Source organism: Aulonocara sp. 'chitande type north' Nkhata Bay, linkage group LG14 (genome assembly GCF_057382095.1).
Source record: "Aulonocara sp. 'chitande type north' Nkhata Bay isolate Kocher_YH1m ecotype deep benthic linkage group LG14, A_spYH_male_GT1.1, whole genome shotgun sequence".
NCBI lineage: Eukaryota > Metazoa > Chordata > Actinopteri > Cichliformes > Cichlidae > Aulonocara > Aulonocara sp. 'chitande type north' Nkhata Bay.
The window spans coordinates 27606167-27619305 of NC_141357.1; the positions used below are offsets into that span (position 1 = coordinate 27606167).

Consider the following 13139-nt stretch of genomic DNA (forward strand, 5'->3'; position numbering starts at 1 on the left):
CCTAATAGTGGTAAATACCACAGTTTACCCGAGGCCTGGGAGCATCAGATATTCATTACAATGATACTATGATATGATGAATGATATAGCCCAAAATAAAATACAAAAAGCCCATTTTAAATAACATGTTTACATATCGGCAGTTTTCTGCCTCAGAGTTAGATGATAAGACCCAAATACATTTTGGATTTGTCTGGTAAATCCTTTAATGTGGCATACAGGATATGAGAGGGACAGGGGTGGTAAGTATAGCAGCTTTAATCGGTGAAAGGTGGCAAAATCGCCTTAATTAATTAGCACAAATTCATAAACGGTGTAACTGTACAAACAAGGTTCCACCAGGAAACCAGCTAATAAACTAAACATCAGTTTGTTTGTTTTTTTTGTTCAAATCACATTCAGAGCGACTGGACAACAGCAGAGTATCTGAAAGTTACTCCATGTTTTTGACCTTTAGAACAAAATATAGTTACTTGAATGTGAGTGAAACATTACAAGATGAACGTGAACTGAAAACACACAGCAAGTGGGTGCAAAGACAAAAACACAGACAACTCCCAAAAACATGTTAAAGCTGTGGATGCATCACTAACGGCTGCATCCTGATTAACAGGTCTAGAGAACATAAATTCATTAGGAAAGGGTTTACTGAGGAAAAACAGAGTTGGATTTTGTGCGGGACCTGTGTGGTGTTTTTGCATATTCACTTTGCTCTGAAACTTGGCATCTCTTAGAAAATAAAACCCTGGGAAAAGTTATAACTTTACTAAGTTAACATTATGAGGTACATTAACAAGGCTAACCACTGGGCCTAATGACTAAAACCCAGGTTTTGACAAAACTTTAACAGGAGTTGAAGTTTTATTGGCTTCTTACAGCAGCTTGAGCCTTTCCTGTGAGTTCACCACGCTGCATACCAGCAGCATCAGACAGCAGTAACACACATCTGTCAGGTTCTCCAAAGGGACCGACTTCAGCGGGTTTGCCCAGGTGGCCTAACAGTACTATCTTCATTTATTATTCACAACTATGAAATGTATAGCATAGGTTCAAACAGCAACTGATTTGTCACACTTTCTATAACATCTGTCCTTTTCATCTTCTACTCAACTTTAAGTCAAATGTTTTTTTTCCCCATTATTTTTATTTCACAGGTGATGTTATTACATATTCCAGTCTCCAGTGGATTATTTGCAGCAGTGACATTATTGTGGCTGTGGATGGAGCACTCTATGTAAATTAAGCCGAGCTGATGTTTGTGCAGGTTAGACGAGGCATTCGTTCAAGCTGCTGAAAAGGAAGGACTTGAATAATTTGTATGGTATCCTAACTAGTTACCAGGCAGTAGATTTATAATCAAAATTAATTTCCACATTTTGTCCATCTCCATCATATGCTAGCTACTTTTGGAAGAAAAATAAATAAAGAGAGAGCACAAACTGTTCACAGTATATTATGATGTTATTCAATGGTGCCAAAAATGGCTGTGCATGAAAATAGAAGCTTCTGTTAAAAAGATGGATTAGATCCTATCAATTATGCTAGCTGTATAATCGATTTTCAAAATTACAGTAGGCCAGAAATTTTAGTACAGGTTTGCAAGGACCATAAAAGGTCATCAAAAGGTCCCAGTGCTCCCACAGCCTAAAACAGAAGAGCTGAATTTCACATTACCTCCTTCAGTGGACAAGCACAATAGATGCTGTATTAGGATGAGTGACTTGCACACAAGGTTTCACTCCTCTCTGTTACCACCCACCTATTTTACAGGGTTATGTAATTCCTTACTGAGCATTACCTAATGCAGCACAACTTGCCAGACGGGGCTCTTCGGACTGGTGAATATTTCTCCAACAAGCGCTTGCAATACCCTCATGCCTGCCTCATATGTGGGTCCTTGACTTTGAAAGGTCTGGGAAGCCCTGAGGCTAAAACATCCTAGGCGCGGGCACGAGGTCAGTTCAGCAGCGCGCGCTCCCGGCACCGAGTGTGCAGATTTCCCAGCCTTTCAGTCAGTCCGGTCGCGGCTCCCGGAAAGACTCCCACACTGCCTCAGCGATGCCGCACCCGGTCAACGGTTTTCTCCGCAAAACGTCTACCTCAGATGATCAGCCGTAGCCCGAGTGTGAGTCCGAGCCGCGCATTTCTGCAGTGCGATGCTGACAACATGTTTCCTCGTCGAGGAGCCCTGCGCTGTGCAGCATAGAGGAGGCAGCAGAGTGGAGCAGCGGGTACAGTTACAGGTAGGCTGCTGTTTGAGCAGGGATCGTAACTGGCTGTGCAGACATAACCACACCGGGTTTAATGTGCTGTCAACCGCCGAAGGTGTGACCATCGCGCGTATTTTAGACCCCCCCCCCCCACCAAGCTGATGTGATTCTTTACATTAGAGTTGACTAATGATCGTGTGTTTATGTGTGCGCGTGTGTTACGCACGCAGCTGACCGCTGATCTGTCAGGCCCAACAGGTCAGAGTACACAGGCTGTAAAGTTTTCCCAGTGGATCCCAGGAGTCGGTTTACGGGACTGCAATATGCGCATGATTGCATCACAGGGAATTAAAACTGACTTTGTCTGTCAAGAGGATTTCGTTGCTGGTGTGTGTCTGTGAATCACTGTTGTGCAGTGCGTGGACACAGTGTAACCAAGACCCGTGTTACTGCAACAGTGCAACACTTGCCCTGCAATAAGTGTTGTGACACCTGCACTTCCTGTATTCGAATTTCTGCCATGTGTTTATTTATTAGTTAGAAAGATCTTTAGTGTTTGAAAGCTAAGAATTGTATTGTAATTTGTGAGGCTGTGTTCATTATGTAAGATATGGCAAGTGTGGTGGAGGCTTGAGTATAAAATAGCTGTAGAGTAGAAACAAACATAAAGCAACAGTTCTGAGTGAGATGCTACTGAAATATATTAAATGAACTGTTAATGTGTTAAATGTAATGTATACCAATCAAGTGAATTTCATTTGCCCAGATTCAATTAAATGTAAAATTTTACATTATACTTATGTAACAAAATCACATGTAATTACATTAGTCAAACACAGAAACAGGCAGATTTTTTGAGTGAATGGTTAGTCCATCAATCCCTCAGTTAACTGAAATATGTTAACAACATTTGAGTAATCATATATATACATTTTAAATGGCTTTGTTTTTAAGACTGCAGATGCACCAGTAAAGACTTTGAGCTATTTGACATTCTGTACTAATGAACTATATTTTTATCCAGTTGATGACATTTTACACAACTCCCAGAATCCACTGGGTCCAGTTTGTCACTCGGGAACAATTATGTTTGTAATGTCTGTAGGACAAAACGTGCTATTTACAGACACTGTATTTGGCGTTAGGAGATAAATGCATTGGAGATGTCGTAAAACAAACGATTCATCGTAGAAAATATTATTTAGAAATGTGTGTTGGAGTGTGTGGGCTCGCTGTAATAATTGCATTAGTCATATTCTATGGTAATGTGTATTTTGTGTAATGTGGTCCAGTCGACTGTACAGTACAGCCTTATAAATGCATTTCCACAGAGCTGAGTCAAAACCTCCCTGACAGCTGAACATGAGCTTTACAAAGTTTGTAGCTGTTGCAGGGATTGCTGTATTAGATTGCACTAGATTGTAAAGGGAGCTGGGATCTCGTCCTCTGGCATTCCTGCATTTTTTCTTTTTTTGTCTTACACAGTAAAATGGTAAAATGTCTTTTTTTTAGACAAAGTAAACACTCGTGCTTATACTGGAAAGACCTTCATCTTACTGTAAGGGTTAGACTGTCATCCAGAGTGACAGATCAGCTTGTTGATTAAATATTTGGCTCTGTTGCATACAACTTAATCGCCCTGCTGGTCACCCCGCTCTCTGCCTGGCACCGGGGATCACTGTAACTCTGGAGGTTGCGGGGCAAAGGCCGAGCTAAATTTAATCTCACTGTGGTTTGATTTCAAGGAGATTATAAGATCAAATGACCGCTCGCCACCACCATCTCCTCCTCCTCCCTCTATGAAGTGATTTGAGCCCAAGCTTCAGTAACTACAGTTGATTTTTTATTATTTTTTTTAAACGGCATTATCAGAGAGCAGTGCCTCACCTGCTGTCTCAGTCCTGCCGTGCAGAGAAGCAACAAATAGACTTTCTGGTGATGTGTCGGAGCTTCTGGCCAAAGGTTCCTCTGAGGCATCATTTGCCTCCTTGTGCTTACCTCATCCTCAGTCTGGAGGAGCATCAAGTCACGATGGACGGGAGAGCGGTTACCATGGTAACCACAGGGCTTTCTCCTCTGCGTCTCTTGCCTGTGTTGACTGCAATCCAGAGCTCAGAATGAGAGCATGAAACCAAGTTTCCTCCATCGGCCAGCCACTTGCCTTTTGGGGGGTTCTGCAGAAAAAATAAAAGAATTTTATTAAAAGTGCAGTTTAAGCTGATACAGTCGGTATTTAATAAACTTCACAGATACCATGGCCATGTGTATGTGAAAGGGTCACATACCCAGAAACAGTTATCACTATAGACCGTATATAAGAAATGGGCATCGTATTTGGGTCTGAAAAGTAGAACCAGTGCTCAAGGGCCTTAAACCTGCTTTCTTTCTAATAGCAACTATTGGCAACTATGATATAGTCATCTTGTTTTTCCATTCATGACCTCAGTAAACACTTTGCGAATATATTTATTGTCCCAGTCACCAGTTCCAAGTCTTATTGAATCCAACACGAAGTTCATTTTGGTAATCATAGTTCCATGTAAAGTAAATAGTTTATAAAGCAGAGTATCTGATTGGCTGTCATGTGATTTAAAGTCACAAGTTTATGAGTGTGCCGTGCCCTCTCTCCTTATTCGGATTCACCCCTCACATGTGAAATGTAGTTTTAAAGGACCCTGATGTTGACGGGCAAAATGCTCCGCTCACAGATGAGTGGGTGGTGTCATGGTGACTCCTCCTCCCCATCTATGATTATCATCACACTTTGTTGTGTACCTCAGCTTCTCGGATAATTTCAGCTTTTTTCTAGCTCATTTTGGGTTTCTGACCTGCCATCTTTACTATTTTGGCTCATTCTAACCACAACAGGCCTGCAAACCTGCTTCACACAGCCCAGCTAACACTGAAATACAGACACCCAAATGTGGTGAAAACAGCAGGACAGAGTGTAGCAGATTTACACTTATCATGTAGCCAGAAGTATTTATTTAGGCAACTTCCAACAATGTGTGTTTTATCATCTGGCCAGTAAGGGATCAAATTTAAAAAGTAAAAATCAAACATTCTGCAAGCTAGCAGTGATAATTACAATGCAGCCTTATTGTTACTCTTTTTGCTCTTTCATTAGACTTCTGCTAATTCCATAATGAAGGTGTGATTACGTCATATTACACTGTTTACTGTAGGTCCACAGAATGGGAGCGATTTTTGCATTAATATGTGTCAGTTAAATTCAATTTTTACAGAGAAAGGTAAAAAGACATTTTCATATTCCCTCTCCTTCTTCTTAGCTTCCTTCCTTCCTTGGCTTGCCTTCCTGCCTCCTCTCATATGTGATAAAGTATCTGTGACTCACTTAGACACATCTGCTGTGTGTTTGTAGCTACAAATATACAGGCAGTCATTCTTCTTGTCAGCACACATGCTGATAGCAGTTTCATAAAAAGTGTGCACGACTGTGTAGGCTGCCCTGTTTTTCCTTAAAATGCCATCTAGGCCATCAGATACCGGGGTGACATCCTTTTACACTCTCTGTTGCCGTCTCCTGACATCAGAGCAGCACTACTTTTTTTCTTTTTTTTAAGTGACAGGTAGAGGGTTTCTTTATTTGTACATCTGGATTAGGTTTGCTTAACACATTGAAAATGACTGATGGAGATGTGGTGGAAAGATGATTTCTGCTTGACGTACAGCAGCTCTGCAGTTTTAGTTACATGGGTTTGATGCCTGGTTTGGCGGGATGGTGTTTTTCTCACCTGTACGGCTGCATCAATATGTGCTACCTGTTTCATTGCCAAGATCAACTAGAGTAATGACTTTTTTTTACAGATGTGACAGCTTTATCTTTTTATAGCTCAAGCTATTTGGGGCAATTCCAAAATAGTCCTCCTGTTTTTTCCTCCATGTGTTGTGATTTTCATGATGCTGAGAGGTGTTTGGTATAGCCCTCAATCATATGTTGCTGTCGGCTATCTTCAGCTCATCCCCCACAAGTTGTCAGGCTTCTGTTTCTGTCAGGCAGCTTTAAAGCACACAGCTAGCCTGCCTCCTCTGCAGTGTGCAGTACAGCATGTTCCTATGCTTGATTCACTGTCTTATGCGGTGCCATCAGCAAGGTCAGGTATTGTACCATGCAGCACACATTTTTTTTTTAAATCATGGAATGCACGATAAAGGAAATATTGTAAACAATGAAGAGATAATGCTTGGATCTTTTTGTGTTAACCTAGATTTTTAAGCTGTAAATAGAGGCACTAATTTTATTACATGTGCCTCTAGAGCCACATTAATTGGCAGCATACTGTCTTCACTTCTATATGACTTTCCAAAAAACATTCCCTCCGGTGACCCTTATGAAGCAGTGCTTGATGCAACACTTCTAAACAATAAATTAGTTTGCTGCTTGCTTGTATAGTACGTTGGCTCTCCTTTGGCAAGGTTACAGTGTCTATTAGAGAGGAGATGCAGTATGAGATGTGGATGAATTGGAGTCTGATCTGGCCCATATTCCTGTCTGCCTGCTCACATTCTGCTGAGTCAGGAGGCTTTGTAGAAGGCCGTCAACAGCAACTCAGTGAGGCTCTGGGCCAGAGGGGCTGGTGGGAAACTGCTACTACAGCAGCAGTTAGTTGGGGCTGACGAATCTACTTGTTACTCCAAACATTTCTGTGCTGATTAGCAGAGCTGCTTAGGGATGGTAAAACTGCCTTAGAGTTAAATGGAGGGATTTTTAGTGCTGGAGATGAACCTCAGAGGTGTGAAAAGAGGCTTGTTTTTTCCACCCACACGCCCTTTTAACATGCACTGTTTCACAATGCACACCCACATTGGTTAGAAGCTAGTTATGGGAAGATTGTGGTGCCGAGTTTGCTTAATCAGGGCATTTCTTCTGTTTGTTTACAGTACATAAGGAGGTCAGTAGTGATACTGGATTCCATTAGACAGTAAGATAGATCAGGGCCATATTGGTATGAGCCTTTCCAAATATGATGATTCTTACGCATTCTTACACTTAAAACTTTTTAAATTTGAGTTTTGGAGTGTGAAGTTGGCATGTTCTCCTCATGTCTGTGTGGGTTCTCTCCTGGTACTCCAGCTTCCTCCCACAGTCCAAAGACATACAGTTGGTGGGATTAGGTTAACTGGTTATTCTAAGTTGCCTGTAGGATTGAATGTGAGCATGAATGGTCGTCTGTTTTCTTGTGTTGGTCCTCCGACAGCCTGGCGACCTGTCCAGGGTGTACCCCCCTTCTCGCCCTGTGGTAACTGGGATAGGTTACAGACCGTGACTTGGAGCCAAGCCGAGCACATAAGAAATAACCCCAGACCAAAATTGCACCTGGACAGCACCAGTATGAACCTTATTTAGTTGTCTGTGACTTGCAACAGAGTGAAGGTCAGTACAGGGTATACTCTATGACCTCCCAATGTGAGGTGGTGCTTTGATAGGGATAAGAAAGAAAGAAGAAAGTGTTCTTTATTGATCCCCGTGGGGAAATTCCTCTCTGCATTTAACCCATTCACTCAGTGAAGCAGTGGGCAGCCATTGGGCGCCTGGGGAGCAGTGTGTAGGGACGGTACCTTGCTCAGGGGTACCTCAGGGTGGCTGTTCAGAGGAATCGACCCCCCGACCTTCCGATCATGGGGCCACCGCTCTACCTACTGAGCTATCCCTGCCCCTAGATAACTAGAAGTAGATAATGGATGAAGTCCATATTAAGACGATAGCATTACACAGTTGCTGCAAATTTGTTGGCTGCACATCCATGATGTGAACGTCCCATTCCACCATAGATGCTCTATTTGATTGTGCAGTATACTCATTGTCATTTTAAAGGAATCAGCAATCAGAGGATCAGTACACTGTGGTCACAAATGGATGGACATGGTCAGCAACAATATTCATGTAAGCTGTAGCATTTCTAATCATGCCAGTTAACACTAAGGAGCCCCAAGTCTGTCAGGAAAAACCTCCCACACCTTTATGACACTAGCCTCAGTTTCCTGTTCTTAGGTGACTGGAGTCACACCTGGCGTGGTTTTCAGCAGCTGTAGCCCATCTGCTTCAAGGTTCAACATGTTGTCCATTCAGAGATGCTTTTTTACATAGCTTGGTTGTAATGATTGATTATTTGAGTTACTATTACCTTCCCATCAGTGTGAACTATTTTGGCCATTCTCCTCTGATGTACGAAGTCATTTTTAACCAGAGTACTGTGCTCACTGTACATTTTCTCAGTTATGGACCATCTCTGTAAACCTTACAGATGATTTTGTTGGAAAATCCCAGTGGATCAGCAGTTTCTGAAATACTCAGACCACCAACAACAATGCCATATTCAAAGTGATTTGAATCATCTCTATTAACAATTTGGATGCTCAGTTTAAACTTAAGCAGGTTGTTCTGAACATTTCTACGTGCCAAAATTTATTGAGTTGTTGCCATGTGATTAGCTGATAAGATATTTGCATTTACTAGCAGCTTAACAGTTGCACCAAACAAAATGGCCAGTGAGTGGATATCTATGAGCAAAGATAATGATGCTAAGTGAACTAATTTTATCCCGGGGCTCATACTGAAACTGCCATGACAGCCTTGACATTTTCTTGAAGGTGGATGTTTTCTCCAGCTAACTCCTGTCAGTGCAAAAATGATAAAAAAAAAAAAAAAGGAAGAAAGAAAAGAAGCTGATATTCTCATGAAATCCTCTCATGAATGTGCCGTCTGACATTCTTTATATCCCGGAAGCAGCTCCTGGCACTGTAGCATGATGTCATCGCAGATTACAGTCTGGGCTATGTGAATTGTAGCCTTGAGAGTCGCGCACGCTGCAGCCTCAAGTGTGTTAACGTCTGGCGGCTTCATAGGATCGGACTCCTTCTCCCATGCTCTACTCTTACGCTCACCCACCCGCTCTGGCTTTGTCTCCCTCCCTCTCCTCCCACTCACGTTTCTCTACAGCGGACAGTTGCAGAAAAGCAGCATCATGGAGGCTGGATGCGTGGTTGCCGCGGTGATTGAGAATGCTGCCTCAGGACCCGAGGGAGAACCAGGAAGTAGTGACGTCCTTGAGAGGTGAGTTGCTCTGTTTTTTTTCTCACATCATGTCAGCTGATGTGAATCATGTAAAAACATAAAAATGTGTGGAGACAGACGTGTGCGTGCGTAGCTCTAACTATCATGTGCTTGTGTGCTCATTTACATGCGTTTTTGCATTTGAGATGCTGCATGAAGGAAAGTAAGAGCAGGACAGCGTTAAGGCTAAAACATGACCCTGTCCCCAGAGAGAGAGACAGACAGACTGTCTCTGTTTCAAGCTTCATCATGTCCAGACTTTACCATATCTCTTCTTCTCTTATGCAATTCACTGTATCCCTGTGGATCACATAAATTACACTGTGTGTCTGTGTTCCTGGCCTGGAGTCCTGATCTCATCATGCTGAATTACGCTGACAAAACCGTGCTCTGTCTCTCTCCTGGCTTTGTTGCTCATAAAAGTTGAGCTGAATGGAACCTCACCCTGCCCTCTTCAATACACTGAGTCACATTTCAAGTGACGGTTTTGTGAAGCAGTCCCTTGTGGGTGAATTGTCTTTATGGCTCACTGAATAGTCAACCTTGGCTTTCCTAAGGGCATCCAACAGACCCCAAATGTGCTACAGTTTGTTTTGTTTTGCTTTCAGATTAATCTGGATCACGGACATTTGTGCAACATATGTTTCCACCTTGACCTGATTGGATTAAACTAGTATTTTCACATATTTCCCAGTTATCATATGTGATGCAATTTAAACCTTGCAGTGCTTGTACAACATGTTTTCTGGGCCATGCTGTTGCAATGTCAGGATTTGAGACCAAGCCACACTTTATGAATTCCTCCTCACTTGCTCCCTCTGGTGTATTTAAAAAAAAAAAGTGACAAGCCTTATTTTAAAGTCTCCGTGGCACAGCAGTTGATACTGTGACATGTTATCTCTCTTTTATTTAAATTCCTGGCCTGTGTCTTCCTGTAGTGACGTGTTACCGTCTACCGAGCTGGACAAAGACGATGCCTTACCTCAAGCCACTAACAGTAATCCTCTAGAGGAGAAACAACCACAGGAGACATCCACTGTCATGGTACACACACACACACACACACACACACACACACACACACACACACACACACACACACACACACACACACGCCTCTGACTCATCACTTATACAAGAAAACACATAAACACCAGCAGAGATGGATGTCTCCCTTCTTCCATGAGGCTGCACTGGTTCTGGAGGTTATTCACAGCATCTTGTCACCGAGGTCATATGGCGGACATGTGAAAGTCAGCTGTTATGTAAATTTGCATTTAAGGATATCTCACCAGAGACTGAGATGACATGCTTGATAGCAGCTGAGGTAAAGGTGTGATGACGGTGTCATGCCACAGACACATGATGTCATCTTTTCTCTGTTTGTCTTCTTTATCTATCTGAAGGGGGATTTTAAGATGTAAAATTGGTGAATTTTGTTTGTTAATTACCATCTGTCTGTTTCTATCTCTCTCTATCCATATTAATCTCTCTTAACTCTGATATCTGCACATGAATATGCAGAATCTGTTAGCAAGGGACTTGCTAGATTCTTGTTCCTGGAAGCGTTCTGGTTTCTGCTTAAAGCAGTATTAACCATTTACATCTGGTCAATGTTAGACTGCAAGCAGGGAAACAGTCCTGTGAAGAGCAAAGGTGGGTGGCTGTGGGGTAGTGTCATTACCGTGGGACAGCATGTATCTTGTGCCAATACTTCCTGTTTGATTAACCGAACATAGATGCATTTTAAAATGCAATTTTAAAAAAAAACAAAAAACTACTGACTGTATGATTATTATTTCTTATTTGCTTTTTAAAAATGTATCTACATTCTTAAACAATAACGACTACAAAAAACAGGAAGTCCTGGCACCAGATACCCGTTGTCTCATGGTTACCTCCTGAGGGATTATTAGGCAAAGTGGTCACATGACGTGTGCATTTTTTTTTAATGTATACTGTATTTAAAAAAAAAAAAAAAAAAATTCCAAGTTTGCATTTTGATGTTCAAGCTATGTACACGTGGAGTGGGTGGAGACAAGTGTGACGGAAGGATAGTGGCAAGAGTGTTAGGGGAAGTTTGCTCAGTGGTAGAGAAACCTGCTATAATACATGTTTGGAGACGGTGGCACTTACCTAAAGTCAGGAGGCCAAGGTGGAGGTTGCAGAGTTGGCAGGATTAGAAATGAGTACATCACAGGGACGGCTCAAAGTTAGAGAGGCAAGGCTGAAATAGTTTGGACATGTGCAGAGGAGAGATGGTGGATATATTAGACAAAGAAAGTGGATTATAGAGCTGCCAGACAGGAGGAAAAGAGGAAGACTGCAGAGAAGATTCATGGATGTAGTGAAGGAGGGCATGCAGAGGGTTGGTGTGACAGAAGAGGATGCTAGGGATGATCTGCTGTGTCGACCCCTAAAGGGAACAGCTTAAAGAAGAACAAGATTACAGCTTATACTGCATTCATGCGTTCACTATTGAAAACTTGATTTCTAACTGGAAAAATTCCAATGAACTCTGCCTCAAAGTGAGCAAGTTTGCTGCACCAGTTTTCTGAGTTGTTGACATCATGGTGGTATGAAATATGCTGAATAAAGTACATTTTTGGTTCAAAGTAATGAACTTGATAACATCTGACTTGATAACAAGTCAGATAAAGCAGTATTTGTTCATTATGTACTAGAATATATATCTGTCCATTCATGTGCATGGCTTTCTAGCTCTATGGAGCACAATAGCAACGTAGTACAGTAACAGAATCCATGGAAAGAAAAGGCCTAATGCTTACAGGAATTGCTAATATTAGTGTAAATGACATTTCAACAAAACATGAACACATATATGATAACACAGTTATAGGATAGCAAAGAATGCAATACACCACAGCATATAGTAATATAACATATTAGCCTTGCATACTATGCTGTAGCATAAAACTTATTGTACTGCTTAGAGTCACTCCTTTAGTGTGTAGCACTTCAGTTGTAGCACCTTCACTCTTTCATGTGATCGACATCATTACTGTGGTCACTGCAAATGGTTCTCCATCAGCTGTCCCGTGACTGACTGACATTTATCGAAGGGTGCTGTCTCCGTTTGGCAGGCAAGGAGCGATGACATCACAGAGCACCCGGCTGAGCCCATCCTGCGTTCCTGCGTCAGCACAGCCAGCATGAAGGTCAAGAACATGAAGAAGTAGGTGTTCCTGGAGACAGTGTTGCTGCTATTATAGGCTGTAAACCAGGCCTCTTATTCAGGCCACTGAAATGAGGACCTATAAAATGACGGGTGTGACACAGACAGATAAGTGAGTCTGTTATCATGTGCAGACCTAACCTCACCCTTCTTCTTCTTCTTCTTTTATGCCAATAAACTTTGCTCTTCTCTTTTTCAGTGTTTTAAATACTGATAAGTTGCTGCGTTTGCTATATTTTTTTGTTTTTGTTTTTGTTTTTCAGGCTGACTTTTCCCAGAGGTCACTTTCCCAGATTGGCAGAGTGTGCCCATTTCCACTATGAGACAGTTGATTTTGGCAATGTTCAGGTGAGACCTGAAAATACTTACACCGTGACTTCAGCAGCAGAGTTTCTATGTTTAGTAATTGTGTCTTTGGCTCGAGTTCAGTGGCCGTTTTAGTGAATTGCTCCAGAAAGGAATCATTCTTTAAACGCAGCGTGGCAGCTGAATCGATAACCTTGTTTGCCTTTCCTGGACAGTTACTGCTCTATCCTTCTTTCTCCTTAAATGTCACAATAGAGCAAATAGTCTATTCTATCCAGGAATTGTAGGATTTTGTATGAGACAAATTTAAAATCTCAGTCTGATAAATCACATGTTACGTGTGTGAGTGTGG

General features: G+C 42.0%; 1 protein-coding gene across 2 annotated transcripts in view; it reads left to right on the forward strand.

Annotated features, from left to right (window-relative positions):
• The first annotated feature begins 1807 nt into the window (after window positions 1-1807).
• Window positions 1808-13139, forward strand: part of arhgap32a (Rho GTPase activating protein 32a) — a 28554-nt gene continuing 17222 nt past the window's right edge. For both annotated transcript variants that reach the window (XM_086261868.1, XM_086261867.1), the window contains exons 1-5: window positions 1808-2243; window positions 9172-9285; window positions 10224-10329; window positions 12390-12481; window positions 12745-12829. In XM_086261868.1, coding sequence (XP_086117994.1) covers window positions 9197-9285; window positions 10224-10329; window positions 12390-12481; window positions 12745-12829 — 372 coding nt within the window. In that variant the 5' untranslated portion in view covers window positions 1808-2243; window positions 9172-9196. The remainder of the gene's footprint in view (window positions 2244-9171; window positions 9286-10223; window positions 10330-12389; window positions 12482-12744; window positions 12830-13139) is intronic.